Raw genomic sequence first — 22,905 nt, forward strand, 5'->3', positions numbered from 1 at the left:
GAACCTTCGTCACATGGGGCTTCTATCTGAGCTATTACCAGCTAGGAGAAGTTTGGACATGAAGGAAGGACATTTTATGCTATATTGGCAAATTAAAAAAAAAAGGAACATTTAAAAATGGTTTACTAACGCTGCTAAGCTCCTCTCTGGTAGTTTACCAGCAGCTCTGTGGGAGAAAGCTGGGTACTCTCCTCTCATACAATTTAGAGACCCAGAAATCTGCGGCAGGCTCAGCTACAAGTTGGTTCTGACCCGATGATAATGAGTTTTGAGAGAATCTTTAATATTCATTGTGTCACTTATTTTCTTGTGTGAACTTGGACAAGTTACTCAACTTCTCTGGGCCTCACTTATTTTACCTGTAAAATGGGCATGAAAATACTTAACTTTCCAAGGTTGCTATGACGATTAAATGCGAGTGCTATGCTACACGCAGGGCTATGGCTCAGTAAACAAACACAAGTTTTTCTCTAAATAGCCCTTTGTCAGACACACACTGACAATGCCAATTTGATCTTGGATTATTTCTATTTTAAAATTATATAAAGGCTCTGTGTGATGATAGGAACATTCTAGAAGCTGCCAGCAATCTATGTGTTATAGATGAGAGCCAGGATGGCTTTCTTTGGCTCGTAGGGAAAACGAGGCACGGGAAGGGATTAGGCATCCACACAGGGAGGTGGCAGAAAAGCCATACCTTCTCTCTGCTTCCTCAAATATGCAGACCACAGCGGTACCCACCCCTGCCTTCATTCCAGTCACCACAAGGAAAGCGTGATTAGTTTTCAAAGCCCAAATGACAGTTGGTGAATAGGGAGTGGTGAAGAGTGATGAGTACACAATACTACCAAAGTGAAGTATGCCCATGCCTCTCCCCGGCCATTCAAGCCCAAGCAGCTGCATTTTCATCCCCATCATCTATTCATCCTCCTCTGCAATTTGCTATTCAGAAAACATCATTTTTCCACCAGGATAATGAATTACCTATTTCTCTCCATTAAAATGCACACGCCAACTGGGGCACAGAGTAAACCCTGAGAAATGGCCCCGTGGCAAATATGGTGCCTGCCTTCACTTTCTTCTTGCATTTTCAACTTGAGCCACTCTGACGCTCAATGCAGCTCCTGAAGTCACATCATTTTGGCTGAGAAAAGATCAAACTGCTTTCTGAAATGTTCACCCACCATGGAGTGAATTTCTCATCCCCACCTGGCTCAGCTGGCCTGGCAGGGAGATGGAGCCGGCTGTGTGTGTTTCTCTGCAGGGTGTGTACATGCACTAGTTACACACACACACACACACACACACACACACACACACACGAGATGCATATGCCAAAATTTGTTCACAAAGGTGCAAGTACTATTCCCCCACTGCCCTGGGGCCAGCTCTTGCTATCTCCCACTCGCTCCTGGGACATGGGTGACTCACCTCGGTGATCTGGGGGTTGGAGCACTTGACATTGTGGCTGGACCAGTCGAGCCAGGGGCTGGAAGGGCTGATGCAGTGCTGTTGGAGGGTGCATCTGCGCTCACCGCTGCACCAGCCGCATTCAAACTTGCGGTCAGCCTTGAGGCACAGGCCGCAGCTCTCCCGCTGGGCCGCACACTTGTAGAGATGGACTGTAGAGAGAAGGGTGGGGGCTGTCAGATGGCTTGGGGAGGGCTTCTCGTGATTCACCCTCTCTTTACAGGCATGATGGAAACTGTCACCGACCGTGGATACCACCAACGATCATCATGATCATTGCAGGAATAACTGATGATGGATTAATAATAAATAGAGCCTCTTGTTCATCATTTAACAGGCACTATCGAGAGGAACATGAGCTCGGAGTTCTGGCTCGAGCCTGAGTCAGAGCAGGGCTTTAATTGTGGCCTCACCACTTCCTAGCAACGTAACAAATTACTTAACCACCTTAAGCCTCATTTAGCTAATCTATAAAATGGGGTGATAATTGTTTGTTGGGAGGCTTGAATGAGACATTCTCTATTAAGTGCTTAGCACAATGCCCGCTGCACATCTGATGTTGTACATGGTTATTATCCTCTCTTTGAACTCAAGCTACATTCTTAGGTTGCTGCCTCTCTTCCTCTCACATCTGGCCCTCGCTGCAAGATGCAGAGATCATTTCTCCTCTGCAGGTAAATGCGAAGCTCTAAGAGAGATTTAATGACTCTCAGAGTTTGACACTGACTATTGCCCCAAACTGGAACCCTGAAATTCCAATTTCCTCTACTGTTTGATTATGGGTGAAGATACAGGGAGCTTGCCCGACACTTTGAATATTGTATAGACCAACAAGAGGAGTCTTTGAGTCTAAATAGTGAATCACTCAGTTATTAACTGAAAGGTCAGAAGTTTGAGCCCACCTAGAAGTGCCTCAGAAGAAAGACCTGGCAACCTGTGTCTAAAATCCCACAGCCATGGGCAATGTTATGGCACACAGCCCGACACAGGGTAACCCATAAGTCAGAACTGATTCAGTACCAACGAGTTCTGGTGGCCTAGTGGCAAGAAATTGCACTGCAATCCTGAAGACAGGTGGTTTGAATCCACTAGCTGCTCTGTGGAAGAAAGATGGGCAATATCATCTCGTGTGATTAACTGCCCCAGAAAACCCACTAGCAGGTCAGCTATGGGTAGGTTCTGACTTGATGGTGCTCAACAACAGTAACAATAACAATGGGGAGGAGAGGAGTTAATCTGAGTTTTAAGGAAGATCAGGCAGTAGGCAGTGCAAGGAGCAGAGCTGGCAAGGATTGAGGATTGACGCTGGCCTGTTCACAGCCCTCATGGATGGAAAGTACATCTCCTGAGCCTGCATACTGGCTACTTACAGGTTACATTTGGCTTCTGAAAATCTTTAACCTTTGTTTTTCCCCCCTTACAAGCTGAAAACCGTGCCATGTGAAAAGTGGAACTGTGGGGGCGAGTCTGAGGCTTATATCTTTGGTTTTGGGTTTTTTTTTTAACTTCAGCATTCCAAGTAGTCTGACTCCAGAAGCAAATTCTCAGAAAGTCATTCTTATTCTTCTGGCCAAGATGACTGAAGCTCTCAGCCTGAGCGGTGTACTGATGCTGGAGGCCAAGTACTTTTCCCAGGAAAGGGTGGACTTTTCATGCATCTCTTGGTTGCTCTGGTGGCCTAGTGGGTAAGGAGTTGTGCTGCCAACCCAAAGGCAGATGGTTTGAATCCATCAGCTGCTCTGAGGGGTAAAGATGGTCAGTTTCTTCTCTGCATGATTTACAACCTCTGAAAACCCACTGGAGGGTGAGCTATGAGTCAGTTCCGACCCGATAGTCATGAGGTTGAACTTTTTCGGACTTTATACTTATCCTCTGTTCTGTCAAACATCCCTTGGGCCCAGCTCCAGGGACTATATTTAAGATGGCCTAGTGGTGGTGGCCTTGTGGTAAGAAACTGTGCTGTAATCATCCCAAAGGCATGCAGTTCGAATCCACTAGCTGATCCATGGGAGAAGGATGGACAATCTCTCCCTCTGAGATTTACTGTCTCTGAAAACCTACTGGAAGGTCAGACATGGGTCAATTCTGCCTTGATGATACACAACCACAATGTTAAGAAGCTGTGGTACAATCCCAAAGGCACATGGTTCAAATCCACCAGCTGCTCCACTGAGAAAGACGGGCAATCTCCTTCCATTGATTTATTGCCTCTGAAAACCTGCTGGAAGGTCAGCTACGGGTTGGCTCCAACTTGATGGGGCTAAACAAGAACAACAACAACAATAACAACCACAACCACCACCACCAAGCCTATAGCTTCTTCAGGTGGGGGACAGCATGTGGGGATCTTAAAATGAATAAGGACACATCAAATATTTATTAACATGTTGCAAACAGTCCACATGCCTTTTTCTATCTCATCTTCACGAGGATTCTGTGAGGTGGCCCACACTTCCACTTCACACGTGGGGAAACTAGGGTAGAGGGAGCTGAATTTTCCAAGTTCACTAACTCTAAGTGTAAGAGCCAGGACTTGAACCCTGGTCTGTTGAGTTCTAGAACCTGAGTGCTTAAGCACCTTAGCTCTCTTGCCCACACACCATGCACAGCGCTTGGTAATACCGATGTATCTCGACCTATTGAACCTCACCGATATTGAATATTATAAATTGTAGCTCCTTGGCAATACTGCTTGAACAAGTCATTTTTCCAATAGCATTTTTTCACTTGGTGTTGCATTTTGGTGATTCTCACTATATTTCAGGTTTTAGAAATAATGCTGGTGTGCAGTCGATAGACTGTCATGTAAATGTAACTTTTATAGGCACTGGGAAATCAGAGAATCTGTGTGACTCATTTTATTGTCATATTTGCTCTATTGTGGTGGTCCCAAATAGAACCCACAGTGTCTCTGAGGCCTGCCTGACTCAGGTGCTGGGCGGAATGCAAGTGTGAAGACAGAGCTGCCCAGGCACTTAAGGAACTTCTTAAAAGGCGTCAAGAGCCGCCTCTGAGTGGCTTCTGACGTGACAGCTTGGATGTGGCTGTTTTTCGCTAAGCACCAGGTGCACAGGCAACCTCTGGGAACCAAGCCCAGAACTTCAGCAGGGGACATGTCTCCTTTCTCTTAACAGCGAAGAAATCTGGCTTGGGTATGAGAAGAGATAGATTTTTCAAAATTCTCCCTGGCTCAGCTCCTTTCTCCCCAGCACCAGTAGCATCAGCTGGGACATCAGCAGCAGCTCCAGAGATGCTGAAAGACGTGCATCCAGTCCTATGCCTTAGCCCCTCACTGTGCTGTGGAGTTACCAGCAGGTTGCAGGAGAAGCTGCAGCAACTCTAGCTTTTTGACAGTGGTGAGCCCTGTTCTTAGAGGGTGCACGTGCTAGGATGGGGTTAAGGATCAAGGCTGAGGGGAAGGGGGTGCAAATCCCACAGCAGCCTGACAGTGGTAATGTGGAGAGGGGTAAGGGCTCTGGCACTAGGCTGGCTGGATTCTGCTCCCAGCTCCATCTCCGATTATCTGATTCTTGGTACATTTCTTAATCTCACTGGGTCTCAGTTTCCTCAGTTAGGACATGAGAATTGTTGTTATGTGCCTTTGAGTTGACTTGGACTCACAGAAACAACATCTCTGAACTCTGCCCTATCCTGAGCCAATCTCACAGTCTCTGCCACACGGACCACCATAGCCTCAGTCACTGTGTCAAGCCATCACATTTAAGGGCTTCCTCTCCTTTTGCTAACCCTCTACCCTTCCAAGCATGATGTCCTTCTTTAAGAACAGGTCCCTCCTCCTGGCCGTGTGCCCAAAGTATGTGAGAGGCAGTTTAAAAATCCTTGCCTCCAAAGAGCAGCCTGGCTTCACCTTCTCTAGACCCGTTTGTTCTCCTGGCAGCCCATGGTTTGTTCAATACTCTTCTCTATCATCACAGTTCAAAGGCATCAGGAGAGATTGCTCAGAGTTATTGTGAGGAGGGCGTATTCTCAGCTCACTGAGTGAAAGCCCTTAGCTCAGAGGGAGTGCTGCTCTTCCCGTCTGAATTGTCCTGATGATCCTGAGAGCAGGGGCTGGACGTGAAGTTCGCATATTGAGGTTAGTGTCTATGGGGTGCAGAGGAGGAACGTCATACGGGAGTCCAGGATGATAAGAGAAGGCGCCCTCTTCGTTTCTCTTACATGTGAGCTTCGGTCCCTCCCACACGCTCCAGGACCAGCAGAACCACCTCATAACCCTCCTTTGTGCAGTGACTGGGGCCACGAACAGGGAACAAGAGCCTGATTGGAAACAATCTCTCCATTTTCAGGGAGCTGGCAGGACTCCCTTGCCTGATGTCCTCCTAGGTCAGGTTCCGCAGATACTTCAAAGCCTCCGGGAGCTGAAGAATAAGGTGGATGAGGCGGCAGCCGACCTGCAGATGCTGTGGTTGTAATAAAACAGAACGCCCAACAGGACTCCTTTGATGGCTCCAAATGTTGCTTTAGGATCCTCTGAAGAGCTCAGCTGACAAGGGAGTGCATTATTCATGGCCCAGAGGCCGCTGCTCTGATCCCTCCAGCCTCGGTCTGTCTCAGGGTCGAGGCAAGATCAAAACTCTCCCTGGAAGTGGTCACCTACCTTTCAGGTCCTGAGGGTTGTCGATGATGAAATTGCCATTCCACACCACGGCAAAGTCCACGGCCAGGTTGCTGATGTCCATCCCGTCGTACTGGTACTACGAGGCGAAGGGAAGAGGCACATGGCCTATGAGGCTCTGTTATGGGGACCGGTGGTGGGGGGCTGCTACTGGCTGGCATCTTTGGGACCAGGACAGCAGCAAGAAAGAAAGCAGGGACTCTGGTTCCTTCTAAGCAGGGGACAATCAGGGAACCCCATGTGCGACTCGCGGTGTCCCTGTGACTTGTCCTCAGGCTCCCAGTCACTAATAGCCACTATGTCGCCCAGATCCCTGAGCTGCAAGCAAGTCCATCGACACCATTTTTCAACTAAGGCCTTCTGTAATCTAACTCATGGCTTCTCCAACCTTCTCCACTACTGCTCTACAGACACTCCTCAAGACTTCTCTGTCCAAACACGCCTGCTAAGGTTCTTCCTGTGTCCCCCTTTAGTTCCTCTCTCCTAAAGGGTGCCTCCCTCTCACAACAACCTCTATTCTTTCAACATGTCCTTATTCATCTGCCTTTCTCCTGAAGGCTTCCCGGACCATCTTCCCATCTTCCCCAAGCCATCTGCCCTCTTGTGTGTGTGTTTTTAGGCATGAGTCTAGTCCTTCTAGAAAGACCATGTCTCTGGAAGGAAGGCCCGAAGCTCCCTGAACCCCACAGAGCCTGGGCCAGAGTATGTATGTAGCAGACAGAGTACGTGTGTTGCTGAACCATTGCTGGTCATGCTCTGTGACAGATCTCTCTCTCCCCCCTCAGGAAAAATGCCCACCACGTTCTGAGCACAGCTTTGTCAGCTCTAGTACAAAAGGCACCAAGCGTCAACTTTCTGCCATGCTGGTCCCACAGAAGACTTTTAAGCCCTTCGTCCACTTCAGAAAAGACCCCTCTCAGTAGCTAAGCCCCCTGCCTCTTTGTGAAGGAGACCCCTGGGAATCCCCTCCATGGGGATCGGCCCAGCCTTGAGTGACATGTCACTGTCAGCGTTCCTGCCCTCGCCCTTCCTGCTGTCTTCCCTTCCTTTGTTGTATTCCGGCCCTTTCTCATCCCGTCTTCCCCTTGTGCTTGGCGGCCTTCCACCGATTACAAATTCTATCAAGCGCCTGTGACCCGGGAATCTGACAGCTCCCTGATAAGAGGCCCAGATTCTCTTTATCTCTCTCAGGCGAATTAGCTTCCCTCAACACCTTTGTCACGTCAAATGCCCCCCCTTCCTCAATTCCCCACATCTCCGAGCTGACCCCCCACAGTCAGAGACAGGGACTTGGCAGATAAAAAGATCTTCGCTGGGCTAGTATTATAATTAAACACCTCGTGGCTTTCTGTCTGGCGTTCAGGATTGGTTTAACCCTTGCTGCTCTTGGAATCCTCTGTGTCCCCCTTCTCTGTCCTCCCATCTCGCCTCAGCGCATCCCCGCGTTCTGTTTTTCTCTTCTCCCATGCTCCTCCTGGGTAGTACTCCCCAGTTTATCACACCTGACTGGTGACACTATTTGGGGTGCCTGTAGTTGCATGAAAGGCAAAGAGGTGCTTTTTAAACTTCAGGGAAGGTCACTGAGCTCTTAACTTCTGTTCTGAGCATCCTTACAGCTCTGGGTCTCCTCTGACTACAGTAACTAACTCTACTCTGGCTGGGCAGTCTGAGGGGCTGGCAGGATCCTATCTCTGGGGATGTGGGACCAGTCTGTGGGCTTGGAAAGTTCTAGAAGCTTGAGTGGGCCAGGCTGAGGCCTAGATGTTGCAGTGGGTGTGTGAGAGGAAGCCCTGCTCCAGGCAGGGTGGGCTCCTGGGCCCTCTTACCGAACTATTCTGGCACTGGACGCTGGAGCTATTGAAGCGTAGGGCGGGGACTCGGTGGACGGCTCCTTGGATATTGAGGACACACTCGTAGCCCCTCTGGCCGGACTGAGGCTGCGGGAGGTTTCGGGCCTTCAGAGTGATTGGTTTCACCTCTCCGACTGGTATCAGGATCTCGTCTGTGGGCACCAGCTGGGGGCAGTCCTGTGGGGACAAACGGAGAGACTCCATCTGTTCCCGGCTCACTCCATCCCCCTCACCTGAGCCTATGCAGTGGGCCAGACCCTCTGAGTGCAGGTGGGCTGCCCATGAGAAGGACATTACCTCATGGAAAGGTCATGAGAAGTCAGCAGGGAAAATGAAATCTCCACCCCCACCCCCACCCCCAGCTCCAAGGGCCTGGATAGTGTCATCTCCAACCCACTAGAGTTGTTCTTCATCCGGTGTGCATGCTACCATTTAGGAATGAATTTTAAAGCACCAGTGTGGCAGGCTGTGGATTTTTATCTCCTGAGACACAGGATAAAAGAGCTTCCTCACGATGCTGGCCCCAGCCCTGGAGCCCCCACCTCTCAGTTTCATCTCATTACCCAGCTCCAGCGTCTCTGCCCCTGCATTGTCCAATGCCAGAGGCGTCCTGTTATCGGCAGCGTCAGCTTCCCAGCTCCGGCTGCGAGGGGCTTTCCAGGAGGTGGATCGAGCCCTCCCAGCAATGCTCTAAGCACTAGCTCTGGCTTTTTATCTCATTTCATTACCAGGCCCTGCGTGAATGCCATGTTGCTTTGGAAAACAAAACCCCCCAAAAAAAGAAAGTCTTGGCAGGGAGGGGCTATCAGAAGGACCAAGAGAGAGAGAAAGTGAGAAAGGGAGATTTATTTTACTCAGTTCTATTTCCAGATACTGTTTGTTTCTCTGCCGGAAGTCACATTACCACCTCCCACAGCTCTGGTCTCCGCCATTGGCTTTTGCCCTCTTTCTGCCTCTCCCTTGGGGAAGGCCATTCCTGGTCGCCTCTGACAGTGGGAATGTGGAAACCACCTCCACAGGGTATTATTTCCTATCTCCAGGGACACTCTCCTCTCTCTCTCTCTCTCTCTCTCTGTGCGTGTGTATGCAATCCATCCTTCTCTTCCTTGGCTGTGGACAATGGTTCTTAAGAGAGAGTGCTTGAGAAGACGTGGTGGGGTGGATGCTGAACTGACGCATGCAAAAGGTGCTAAAGCTATTTAGGGTCGGAGTGCCAGGCTTGCTAACTTCCAAGCTAAAGGGACCTCACAGCCCTGGGCCCCTCTGACAACACTAACTCTTTCTGCTCTGGCTGAGTGGTCTAAGGGGGCTTGCATCTTCCCCTATCCCTGGGGATGTGTGATCTTGGAAAGTTCTAGAAGCTTTGGGATACTTCCAAAAAAGAAAAAAAAATGTTCCTTTCCTAATGCCAGAGGCAACCCTTGCTAAGAATACTTGTCTAATAGCCAGTAGATCTCTCGTGACAGGATGGCCTTAGGCGGTCACTTCTCTCCTCATGGCCTCACTTGCAGGCCCTTTATGGTCTGACAGCGGTCTGCCTCTTATTGCTGCCGTTCTTATAGCCCACTGTACAGCCCTCTGGAATGTATTGAGTTCCAACAGGCTGTCTCCCTTACTTGGTTCAAACAGTTAACAGGCACAGCTGTGGACTGAAAGTTTGGTGGTTTGAATCCACCCAGAGGCACTTGAAAGAATGGCCTGGTGACCTACTTAGAAAAATTATCCTTTTCTGAAAAATTTGTGCTGAACAGCGTTACTCTGACGTGCGTGAGGTCATGATGAGGCAAAACTGGTTTCACAGCAGCTGGGAAGAGGGATCTCCCTTTCCTCCCCGTCCACCCCCTCCTCCCCTCCTGGCCTGTGTCCCCTCTAAAGGATGAGCTCTGAGTCAGTCTCTGGAGCTCAGTGCAGCATCACTTTCTCTGGAAAGCCCCCCCCCCTTTTGCTGCTCTTGTCTTCAGAGTGGATGCACCCATTCTCTCGTGGTCACCCCCAGACCTCCACACTGCTGTTCCAGGGTGGCTTGTTGCTCTCCACTGGGCTGTGCACTCCTCAAAGATCAGCTTGTATTTTATTCTTCGCCCTCTCCTCAGTCTTTAGCCCAGAGCCATGTCCTAGCTCAGGGTAGAGGATACTTGTTTGTGTGGGGAACACGGGAAATAAGATAAAGCAACAGGCTACAAGATCCCTAAGATTTCTTCTAGCTCCGATTTTCTGGATTCCTTAGGCATGAATGTTAAACTGCCTCTCTGGACTTTATGATACTTGAGAAATTCGAGGCCCAAAAGCTGGTTTGGAAATGTTCTTTATGTCTGGAGTTGCACGATTACAGAATCCGTATACCCTTGTTTATTTAGGATGTGGAGGATTTGTGGAGAACTGGTCTAGAGGGCATTTCCTACAGAAGCATATCTAGGAGGGCCTGGGTGAGCCTCTGAGGCCATGAATACTTTCTCTCTGCCTGTAGGGCAGTAGCATGTGGGGACACTGAGGCGGCAAGCCTTCTGCTGAGACAGCATCAGGAGGAACCCCAGAGCAAGGAGGGCCCTGTTTATGTATCAGTCATTCAAGCTGCCAACTCCTAAACCTGTCCCTTACTGTACTCTTATGTTCATTGGCTGTGGCTACCCTTGACAGAAGTTTTAATATACTTATAGCTAAGGAACAAATAAATTCCTCAAACATAAAGAGAACTCCCTCATAAAACAGCACCAAACCAAACCAAATCAAATCTTAAACCCAGCAAGCAAACATAAATGACCAACACCCCAAACGCAGGACCCTATAGTAAGAGCACTAGATTTGGAGTTCAGGAAACTCTGGGATCCCACTGGGCAGGGAGGTGCACTACTAAGTCAAATGTCTTGCTCCTGGGGCTCTCAAATAGACCAGTTTTTCCAATGGAGAAAGAAATGCATTCTCCTCCTCTGTGATTTACAGACTCTGAAAGCCCACTTGAGGGTTGGCTGTGAGTCAGTTCTGACTCAATGGGAGTGAGTTTTGAACTCAAAGAAGGGGAGAAAAATCAGAGAACACTTCCCATTAGTGATTTAAAAAAATGTCCACTGAGTCTAATACAATGCAATTTTAATTTAGACTAGAATATGGAGGAAGGATAATGAGATGAGGTATACACACAGAGAAAGAGAGAGGGGGAGGGAGGGAGGGAGGAAGGATATTTTTAGATTCTGAGAGGGAGAGTGTGAGAGAGCATGAGAGAGAGCACAAGAGAGAGTGAGAGCGAGCGAAAGTGAGCGAGACAGAGACAGAGAGAGAGAAAGCGAGTGCACACGAGAGAGAGCACAAGAGAGAGCGAAAGTGAGCAAGAGTGAGCAAGACAGAGACAGAGAGAGAGAGAGAGCACAAGAGAGTGAGAGCGAGAGAGAGTGAGCGAGACAGAGAGAGAGAGAGAGAGAGAGTGAGAGCACGTGTGAGAGAGAGCACGAGAGAGGATATTTTCAGACTCTAAGCCACTTGGCAAACTGTAAATGCTGACCAGTTGATTTTCAGTTCTGGGGAGTTCAGAGAACACATTTAAATTTCAGCAGCAGGGTCTTAAGGATTTGGTTTTTGGAAGTATGCATGGAATCCTTTTAAACTTGACTCTGTGTGCGCATATGTGCGCGCGCGGGGGTGTGTGTGTGATGTAGTATTTCCATCTTCATCTTTTTTTTTTTTTGTACTGAGGCTTGGAGGATCATGAGTAGATTTTATGGGCACTCTTATGTGTTGCTTTTTAAAGAGATTCTAGGTTTTTAGAAAAATTTCCCACAGACTGGCATTCCAGACATTTTGGAGCTAAATATAAAGACAGTGAGTCAAGTCTTTCTAAAATGTCTAAACCAGCTCCCAGCTTGCCCCAGGATGTGTGGTGGCTTTTGTGTATATTTGGTTATTCCTCTCATGCCAGGCACAGGAGGAATTCCCCTTCTCGTCTTTAGGGCTAAGGAAAGAAATGGCTGGTGACTAGGCACGTGATCCTTGGGAAGAGAGGAAGTTAGGCACCCTTTGGGATGTTAGATGGTGCTTGCGGATACACTAACGGAGGGGCAGAGAACCTTGGGTGAAAAGGCGGATGAGAGTGGCTGAGGGTGAGCCACCTCCTCCAAGGTACTGAAGTCTCAACACACTGGGGCGTGTGGATGTGAGTCCCTTCACTGGAGAATAACGAAGCCACTTTCAAACTGTTTGCTTCTGTAAGGGCGTGCGCGCGCATGCACACACACACACACCCGCCCCCCCCCACACCCACACACCCCACACACATTTAGCTGCTGTGCTAAGAAAGCAAAACACTGTAATATACACCTTCCTGAGGAATGTTAAGATTGATGTCAGCATTCTTAAAATGCTCACTGTTATTTTGATCCTTATAGTTTTCTGATTAGAAAGAAGTTCTTCAGGTCATCTCACTTCCCCTCTGTCTCTAGGCCAATGGCAGCCAGGATCACCTCATTAGCGATCTGAGTTAAATGAAGATGAGCAGGTGTCCTCTTTGGGAAGTTCCCAGAGTCAGGGGTATCTGGGGAGGAGGGGAGGGGAAACATGTCTACAGGTGACCATGGACCTGGCTCAGGAGCCCTGGGACTCTTGGGGTCCACTCTGTTCTCCTGTGCTTGGCTAGCGTCAGCACAGGGGGACCCTTCAGCCCTCTGAAACGACTCTCCCATGTGGAAATGGCATTATCTTCACCCACTGGACTTCAAAGAGAGAGAGAGCGGCCAGTATCCTGGGAAGCTAATCGGATTTATTTGGTTCTATCTTTCCCCTGGGATGGGGCGTAAAGAAGATATTTATGTATCTACATCTCACTAGGCTTGGCTTAGTTATGGCGGGAGATGAGCTTTTAAAGCTGAAAGTCATACACCCTCTCTCGCACACCCACTCGCTAACACCGTGTCACAGCCTGATCCAGCCTAGGAAGGGAGGGATTCTTGCCCCCACATCCCCTTCGCAGAGATCTGCTCTGTTCCAGGCAGTGGGATGTCTGACTTATTACCTGCAAAGGGCTCCAGAGACGGTGGATTGAAATTAGTTTCTTCATCAGTAAAATGTGGCCAATAATACCTGACAAGCACAGACTGAAGGGAAGAAAGGTATCAAAGGGTTGCAAGTGGCAAGAATCTGGATTAACCATTGTTGTTAATATTATTACTGAGTAGATCTCCCGTGAGCGCGTGGAGGTGGAATCTGAGGGTCCTAACCTAATCAAGCTCAGCTTGGGAAACTGACCCCGAGTCGCATTTATTGGATTGTTGTTGGAAAATCGCTGGGCTTTTTTTTTTTTTTGGCCTCAGTTTATTCATCTGTAATCGAATCCACGTAAGGAGGTTGCTAAGATTAAATAAGATCATTCATTTAAAATGCTGCATAGACGGTAAAACTGTACCGCCCAAATCTCTCACATTTGCCATGCTTAATCGATTCTAACTCATGGTGATCCCTTGTGCTGCCAAACAGAACTGCTTCAGAGGGTTTCTTCTCTGTAATGAATACAGAAGCCGATTGCCAGACCTTTCTTTTTTGGCTATGCTGGGTGGGTTTGGACCACTAACCTCAGATTCGTTGTTGTTCAAAGGTGCCATCAAGTTGACTACAAGTCATAGATCTGAACCTTGCCTTATCCTGTGCCCACCTCCAATCTCTGACATGCTCGAACCCACAGTCAGTGTCACGAGATCAACCTATCTTGGTGGGGGACCTCCTCTCTCTCTCGGACCCCTTACCTTTCCCATAATGATGTCTTTTCCCAAGGACTCCTGACATGATGTCCAAAGTACATGAGGTGAAGTTTCAGCATCCTTGCCTCTAAGGCGCACTCAGGTTGTGCTTTCCCCAAGACAGACATTTTTGTTCAAATTGGTTCAATTCGAACCAAATATGGTTCAAACCGAAGTTGAAGAAACTGAAAACAAGTCCAAGAGAGCGGAAATAAAATCCTGAGTCTGTGCCACCTGAATTTAAAAACCATTTCAAGAATAGATGTGATGCATTGAACACACTAATGACTGGAGACCAGATAACCTGTCAGATGGCATCAAGAACGTTACCCTTGAAGAAAGCCAAAAGGTTATTACAAAGACAAGTGAGAAAGAAAAGACCACGACAGATGTCAGAAGAGACTTGGAGAGTTGCACTAGAATGTAGAGAGGTCAAGACAAAGAAAATTAGATCAGTAGTGAAGTAGAAATCATTTGTGCCACCCAGACACTTTTATGCATCTAATAAGGACTCAGTATGTGTTAATTGCTAACATACTTATTTGTGTTGAGTTTACTCTCGCATGACAGTTCCTTGCTGTTGATTCCAAGCATCTGATCGATCCATCAACCTTCTGGGAAGATGTGGGCAGCTTTATCTTACTTGTTTTTAATCTGGAAATGGCACACTTCTATGGAAGCTTTCTCCATCTGATGACCTGAATGTGTGTTGGCTCGCCAGTTACACCCTACCTGTTCCCCAAACCCCCACTGCCAACAACCCAGGGCAGATTGAAGTTAGGTTCCTAAGTATGCTGTGGCCATGGAGACAAATGTATGGCCTGGCCCTGCTGTGTAAACATACTGCATCCAGTTTTTGGGGATGTCTGAGCTCTCTGTAGCCTTGGGCAAAAGCCTAAAATCTTAGCCTCTTGGTTACTACACACGTCCAGTATGAATTATCTGAGACTTCAGGGCCGTTGTGAGAATCAATTGAGACACCATATGTCAGTGGTTCTCAATTTTTAACTTAATCTGGGATGCAGTCCATGCATTTGAATTTCAAACAAGTTCCCAGGTGATGCCAACGCTGCTGGTACCTGAGGCACTTTGAGAACGCCTGCCACATGTGAAAGACGACAGACGTGTAATACATTAACCTTGGAATGTTAGTCAGTGGGTGGGGTTAACTATAGGATTGGGAAGCATCATCCTGTTTACTTTAGATGTTTCATTAAAGAAGACCAGTCCTTAGAAAAGGACATTATGTTTGGTGAAGGGTTAATGAAAACGCCCCCTGTCAGATGGGTTGACACAATAGCTACAACATCAAAGATCACAAAGATGGTCCAAGACCTGGAAACATTTCTTTCTGTCGCACACACAGTCATCAGGAGCCAAAGGCAACACATTAGCAAGGAACAAAAGCAATCAGCTCTATATTGCTTTTAGGAAGTAGGCACATGCAACATTTAAATTCAAGAACGGCCTCATTAAAGTGGTGTGCTGTTGAGTCAGAGCCGACTCATAGCTGACCCTTCACTGGGTTTTCAGGGGCAATAAATCATAGGAGGAGAGGACTCATCTTTCTTCTGCAGAGCAGTTCGTGGATTTGAACCTTGTGCCTTTGGATTGGCAGTGCAACTCCTTACCACTAGACCACCAGGGCTCCTTATTAAAGTGATAGAGATATTCTAACTAAGAGCTTCTCAGTTACCTGAGGGGCCTGAAAAGTCAGACAGAACTAATAGAGCAAGGGAAACCTCGGAATGGGGTTTTCTGAAAGCCATGCTGTGGACAGAAAAAGAGTGATCCTCTCAGTAGGGATGTGTGTGACAGGCAGTGACTAAAAGCCTAAGTATTTTGGGGAGCTAAGGAAGTGGCCTTAGCAACCTTGCTGCTGGGAAGCTGTATCCTATTTCCTTTTCTGAGCAAAGTCAGGAGATGGATGGCGTTTGGGTTTCCCTCCAGGCTCTCCAGAGAGCTCAGCCCTGGGGCCGTGCCAGGTGCCACAGCATATAAGCAGTGTGCGCACATCCGTCCACCCAGCTGCACTCGGGAGCCGGGGAGGCAGGACAGACAAAGTGGGCTGTTCCTCTCCATCCTCAAGGAAACGACTCAGAGGACGGAAAATGAAACTAGGAGATGGGAAGCCTCTGGCTTTGCCCCCAGGGCTCTTTTGGCATTAATTTAATCCTGAGCTGCAGCAAGGCAATGAACTGCTTTCCCAGGGTCCAGCTCTCTGGAATATGTGGATCTCTCTGGGGCAGAGAGACCCAGTGTCTCTGACGTCTAAACGGTGGCGTGGGGGAGGTCAGGCAGCTTTGCAGTCATCCTTCTGGGACTCAACCCCTGGGTCTATACCCCTCGAGTATTTGTTTTGTTTTGTGTTACACTCATTTCCTTTCCTCCCTGTCCTCAGTAGCAAGTAATTTTCATGCTTGTCTTCTGGTTTCTCTTTGCTAGAGGGCACCCTCCCAAGGAGATGTGAAGCAGCTGTTTCTTCTTGTCTAGATCCACATTTTATCCTTTTGTTGTTGTTGTTGTTTCTTTTGCAAGGTGCCGTGTGATCAAGCATTGGACAATGTTATTGGAAAGATGGGAAGTATTCACATCGATTGGCAACTCCTAGAAAGGCAGATGAGGCAGGCTGCTTTGGTAAGATTTACAGTCTTGGGAGATTAGAACTGAGACACAAATGGAAACCTGTACACCAATGTTCAGAGCAGTGTTATTCACAATCACAAGAACATGGAAACAGACCAAGGGTCCGATTACAATTGAACGAATTGAGAAATTGTGGTTCGTGTACCTGATGGAATACTATGCAGCACTCAGGAGCAATGATTTTTAAAAATACTACATAACGCTTTTCCTGTGAGTGGCTTCAGGTAATCTGCCAACATGGTTCGCTACTCGCTTGAACCGGAAAACCCCACAAAATCATGCAAATCAAGAGGCTCAAATCTCCGGGTCCATTTAAAGAACACCCAAGAAACTGCCCAGGCCATCAAGGGTATGCATATCCGGAAAGCCACCAAGTATTTGAAAGATGTCACTTTGCTCAAGCAGTGTGTGCCCTTCTGACGATACAACGGTGGAGTTGGTAGATGTGCCCAGGCCAAACAGTGGGGTTGGACACAGGGTCGGTGGCCCAAAAAGAGTGCCGAGTTTTTGCTGCATATGCTTAAAAACGCCGAAAGTAATGCTGAACTTAAGGGTTTAGATGTTGATTCTCTGGTCATTGAGCATATCCAGGTGAACAAAGCTCCCAAGATGCGCCGCTGCACATACAGAGCTCATGGTCGGATTAACCCCTACATAAGCTCCCCCTGCCATATTGAGATGATCCTTACTGAAAAGGAACAGATTGTTCCTAAACCAGAAGAGGAGGTTGCCCAGAAGAAAAAGATCTCCCAGAAGAAACTGCAGAAACAAAAACTTATGGCTTGAGAATAAATAAGTCATTAAATAAAATTAAAACTTTAAAAAAAAGACTACATAACTTGGGAGAGACTTCGAGAGCATTATGCTGAGAGAACTAACTCAGTCTCATAAGGACAAATACGACATGAGACCATTATTGTAAAATAGAAGGATAACTAGGAAATTAGAGGGTTGTACAATTTGGTGGCAGGAGGGAGGGGTTAAAGGAAATGGAAACGTTTCAGTAGGAACCTGAAAAGAAGAGGTAATAATAAGGCATAGTCCAATGATGAATAATTTTCTAAAACACAATGTGTGGAAATCATTGAAACACAATGTGAATGAAGAAAAGTGTGAAACATAATGAATATGAGTGTTGTATGCAAACCAATATAATAAAATAAAAAGATTTACAGCCATGGAAACGCAAGTGAGCAGTTTTGCTTCATTCTGCAGGGTTGTGAATCAGAACGATCTAGATGACAGCGTGTGTGCCCACATACTGATGGTGCAATGATTATGACAGTCAGTTAGCCAAAAGGTTGGTGATTCAAACCCACCAGAAGCTCTCTGTGAGGCAGTCAGTTCTGGTTCTGTAAGGATTTCAGACTTACCCCTTGGGGTAGTTGTACTTTGTCCTATATGATCATTCTGAGCTGGAATTGACTTGTTGGCAACAGACATTTTTGGTTTTATATTAGGATCTCCCTGGAGATATTTTTAAAGAAATTCAGGAGGCCCCTGAGTAAAACAAATTATTAAGTACTCAGTTAAAGACAGAAAGGTTGACAGTTTGAACCTACACAGAGGCACTTTGGAAGAAAGGCCTGGCAATCTGCTTGGAAAGACCACAGCCATGCACACTCTCGGGAGTGCAGTTCTGTGCTGAAACACAAGGGGTCACCATGAGTCTGAATTGACTCAACAGTAACTGGCTGGTGCCTGGTCGGGAGTCAGAGCATCTAACGTGAACGCTGGTTCCTGAAATTGTTTATCATGCTTGTTCCCTGCTCAGTCCCTGTCTCTGACCGGAAGTGCCGCGCCTTCTGCTTTCTCTGGTGTGTGTGTGTTCACATTCTTCCAGCAGCTCCTGTGCTCCATATATCCACCCTCCACCTCCCACCTTCTGCTCCTTGGCCCTTTTCTCTGAGTAAGAAGACCAGCCTTGAAAGTAGTTTTACATCCTCACAGTCTCCCAGGGCTGGATTAATTTCCAGCGTCCAGTAGGACAAATGGAGTGCTTTTAGGCCAGCTGCTTCAAAGCATACCAACTGGCTGGAGGAAAATCCTTCTCTAAAAGGTCCCCAGGGCCCAGGATGCCTGGCTCGGCCATGTGGAGGCATCTGTACACAGATCTGTCTCAGATACCACCTGTGGGGACAATCAATGAACTACATTTCTCCCTTTCAAGGCAGCTGAATTCCATTTTCATGGCTGATTATAACATATGTTGCAAAAGAAAGAGGAGTTCAAGGCCATGGGGTGAGTCTTAGTATCTTAGTGCTGCTGTAACAGAAATACAGTGGTGACTTGAGGAAACGTATTCTATCACTGTTTCACACGGAATACTCACTACTATCAAGTTGATTTCAACTTACAGTGACCCCTCCTCCTCCTTTCAGGTTTCTGAGACAACCTATTTTCCTCTCTTGGAGCAACCGGTGGATTCGAACTTCTGGAGATGGAAGCCTTCTGGTTAACAGCACAGTGAGCTAGGGACTAGGCCATAGGAGCTCATGGTTTAGGAGGTCAGAAATTTGACTTCAATGCACTCGCTCTAGGTTAGCAGCTAAGAGCTTGACCATTGCACCACCAGACACCTCTCACATGTAAAGGGGGATGGGATTCTCACACACATCCAGGGGAGTACAGGAAATGCACACCACTTTGTGGGGAACTCACCCCTAACTTCTGTTCACCCATGGAAACAGCCACTGGTCCCAGGACTAGGAAGCAAAGGAGACTCCATTTCTTGAAATAGAGTAGTTAAGTAGGCAGAGGATGTTTTTCCTCAATAAAATTTGTATAAATACTGATTATCTATCCTCTGTGTGCATTTTGTTTTCAAGCATACATTCGACAAGCATTCACTGTATAAGATAGTGTATTTAAAGGTGAATAAAATGTCCCTGACGGCTTCAAGGAACTGCCAGTCTAAGGCAGGAGGGCGGGGTGTGTGTGGAAAGGCTATGTTGTTGTTGTCTGCCCTCATGTCTGCCCCTGATTCTGGGGACCCCATACACCCCTGGATGAAATGCTGCCAGACCCAGCACCATGCCTATGAACAGCTGTGGGTGGGATCACTATGACCGATCGGGGGTCCACTGGCTGAATTTCAGGAGAGCACGGATCCTTTTCCCATAATCACCCTTAGTTTGGAAGCTTTGCTGAACTCTGTTTCTGTTTAGCATCTTAAGAATAAACAAATTTTCACAAACTGAAGAGAGGTGATTATAGAAGAGGTACGTTGGCTGGGAACTGAACTCGAGTCTCTTGCATGGAAGGCAAAAACTCTACTACTGCCCCACACGGAAAGGTTATGTTGCTGCTGTTATTGTGGGCTCTCTTTCGCTATGAGGTAGGCATTTGGTCTTAAATCTACCCCTTGTTAGGTGTTACTGAGTCTATTCTGACTCATGTGAACCATATAGGGCAGAAAGGAACCGACTACAGGGTTTTCTAGACAGTGAGTCGCAAACGACTCGACAGCACATAACAACAACAACAACAACAACAATCTTTACCACAGATGGTTGCCACGCCTTTACTCCTGCAGGGGGCACTCGTGAGTCCTCTCAGCTTTCAGTTTGCAGTGGAAAACAACCATTGAGCCACCAGGGAAAACCAAGCCCCCTGGGGTTGAGTTGATGCCAACTCACATTGAGCTTCCCTTGAGTTTTAGAGGCTGTGAATTCTAACAAGGGCCGGCTGTTTCATCTTTATTACTCAGAGTGGCTGGGGGATTTGAATCTCTGACCTTCTGCTCAGTACACATAAGACATGACACCACCAGGGCACCTTATAAAAATGCTACCGCGTCACCTAGTTCCATGTGTGGAACATGAGGGAATTTGGTGCACATGCACTTGCATGAACACCTACGGTCTCTATTGCTGCTCGCACTCAACTGGGCACTGTAGGATGTGAAAAGCACTGGACACAAGAGAGAGAATGTGACCAGGCCAGCTTCACCATCCTGAGGCGAGCTGCGATGGTGGACGAAAGTCAGCACAGTCACAGAATGGAATATTCACTGGGAAGAGAAGCAATTTGATCTTTCATTGTGTTGATAACAAACGTGGGTCAGAATTTAGAGATGGAACAACTTTATAACAAAAACGACACTTTGAGCAAGACTCAGTTCTTATGACTAGCTGAATTTCCCTCTTTTTCTATAAGGCCACCCACCCAGTCATACATCAGAGTCAAAGAATCGTTGAATTTAAGAGGTGGAAGAGAGGCTGGCATGAAAGAATCATTGAGAGTGAATGCACTATTGAAGAAGACTGAGTTTGCAGCCAAGCGAAAGACTAGACTCAAAGCCTCAATGCCACTCACTGTCCCCTTCCAAGCCAGCCACACGGTCTGTTCAGTTGGATATGCGTCTTCTTAGCTTCCAGTCTCAACCCAAGTTCCCCTCAAGCTTTTGAATGCACAGAGTTCCTAGGAATCTAGCACACTTCTCTGCCTCTGCTATTATCTGCTGTCACCATGAAAGCTTTTTTTGATAACAACAGAGCTTTAACATGTAGTGTCTCTGGACAAAGATGGCCCAACTTCAGAAAAAAGAGAGCTGCCCAGATCCACTGGAGCATTGCCATGCCAACGTGCATTCTCACTTACCTCAGAAATATTGATCCGGCCCTCCTGAAAGGAGCAGGTGGTGGGGTCATGAGTGCAGAGGTTGCGGTACTTGCACCAATGGCAGCGGAAGGCGCTGTTGACACAGGACAGGCAGCTGCAAGGAGAGAGATGGTCAGAGGCCACAGGAAGGGGACTGAGTGGGAACGTAAGGGCTTGTCAGACAGCGGAGGTGACCTAGTAGCAAAGTCTATTATTTTGTGCTTACATCTTAGACTGACCCTCAGGAGGGCAGGGAGCAGTGCGTTCTCTGTCCAAGTTGTTCATGGGAGCAGAAAATTAGAAAGAAAATAAAACCAGAGAGGGAATAAAGAAACTTCTGAAAGTCGTATTGTGCCAACTCTGGCCTGTTACCAGTTCTCAAGAACCAATTATTATATCTTCAGGAACTCAGCAAGTGGGTAGAGATTATATTGGTAGCTCGAAACCCTGCTAAGTAAGTGGCACAATGATTAAAGTTCTCAGCTGGTAACCAGAGGGACAGGGGTTCAAACACAACTAGCGACACTAAGGGAGATTGCTGTCTCAGTCAGCATCAGGAAAGACTACAGCCTTGGAAGCCTCGTGGAGAAGTTCTGTGCAGTCCTATGGGGCTGCTGTAAACATGGGCTTGGAAGCAATGTGTCTTTTTTTAGTGTTCTTGTGGAACATTTTTTTGAGGTGTTGGCGGAATATTTACACCAGAGAAATTGGCAAATGCTAGGAACCCGCCCCAGGGCTGGTGTTAATTGTTTAGGAGCATACCACCGCCTATGAAACAATACTCAGGGACAGAAATGAGGAATAACTCATTCCAATCTTGCCTCTGTCACTGCTATTCCCCAGAGTAAGCAGCTTCAGCGTTTGAAGTGGAGGACCCTGTCTGTTGAACAGGGTGAGCAGAACATCCCTGACTTCTTCACAGGACTGTCTAGTGTCAAACAAGATTATAGGGAATGATATTGCAAAATGTAATGCTAAACGTGTGAAGATGATTTTCGAGCACTTGCTGCTCAAAACCAAAACTGTTGCTGACTCCTTGCAAGCTTATGGGACAGAGTGGATCTGTTCCTTCTACCCCTTTGGGCATTCGAGGCTGCCATCCTTATGAAGCCGACTGTCGCATCTTTCCTCCGCAGGACAACTGCTGGATTTGAACCGTGGGTCTTTTCATTATCAGGCAAAGTGCTTAACCTCTGTGCCACCAGTGCTCCTTCAAGCACGTAAATGACCCATTATTTCAAGCTGTTCAATAACACTGGAGTCTTGATGATTGGTTCCTATCATCTGTGTTACTGGCCTTTGGGCACGGGGCTGAGAGCATTACGGAATAACCAGTGTACAGTTTTCCACGTGACCCAGGCGTGGAGCATTTGGACGTGTGTGTGTGTGTGTGTGTGTGTGTGTGTGTGTGTGTGGTACCTGCCTCATCTGTGAGAATGTGCACCTTTCTCTCTCCAGTGTCACTTCGAGACTGTGTAGATAGTTGCTCTTTTCTGTGGAGGATGAGCAAGATAGGTTGATGAGTTACGTAGACGAGCTTGCCTTTCCTCTAGTGTCTGCCTTTCCCAGCTGGACCATTCGGGAGGAAAGCAGGGCCAGGTCTACAGTCTTGCGCCACCTAGTGGGCTTCCAGCCACATGTGGGCAGCTGAGGGTGCAGTTCATTGGCCTGGATCCAGGTGCCATCAGCTAAATGCCCTAGTGCATTAGCTCATCTACACTTTACCTTTCTCTCAGTGATAACTTTTATCCATCTCTGGGTATGCTCAAATTTATTTAATGCCTAAGCTTCAGCCAAGGCTATTTCATGTACTCAAAGATCTGAGTGGTTTCTTGCAAATTATGCTTTAACAAGTAAGTTGGGTAAGGCAAATAAATGACGAACGTACCCAGCTGTTAACGAAAGGTTAGGGATCTGAGTCCACCCAGGGTTAACTTGGAAGAAAGGCCTGGTGTTCTCCTTCTAAAATCTAGTTATTGAA

General features: G+C 47.4%; 1 protein-coding gene across 2 annotated transcripts in view; it reads right to left on the reverse strand.

Annotated features, from left to right (window-relative positions):
* PLXNA2 (plexin A2) overlaps positions 1-22,905 on the reverse strand; it is a 297,126-nt gene that overhangs the window by 74,853 nt on the left and 199,368 nt on the right. For both annotated transcript variants that reach the window (XM_006887939.1, XM_006887940.1), the window contains 4 exons: positions 20,925-21,039; positions 7,933-8,133; positions 6,089-6,185; positions 1,432-1,622 (listed from right to left, as the gene is read on the reverse strand). In XM_006887939.1, the coding sequence (XP_006888001.1) occupies positions 1,432-1,622; positions 6,089-6,185; positions 7,933-8,133; positions 20,925-21,039 (604 nt within the window). The remainder of the gene's footprint in view (positions 1-1,431; positions 1,623-6,088; positions 6,186-7,932; positions 8,134-20,924; positions 21,040-22,905) is intronic.

The sequence above is a fragment of the Elephantulus edwardii genome, unplaced genomic scaffold (genome assembly GCF_000299155.1).
Source record: "Elephantulus edwardii isolate Elephantulus edwardi_28Jun2011 unplaced genomic scaffold, EleEdw1.0 scaffold00063, whole genome shotgun sequence".
In the NCBI taxonomy this organism is placed as follows: Eukaryota; Metazoa; Chordata; class Mammalia; order Macroscelidea; family Macroscelididae; genus Elephantulus; species Elephantulus edwardii.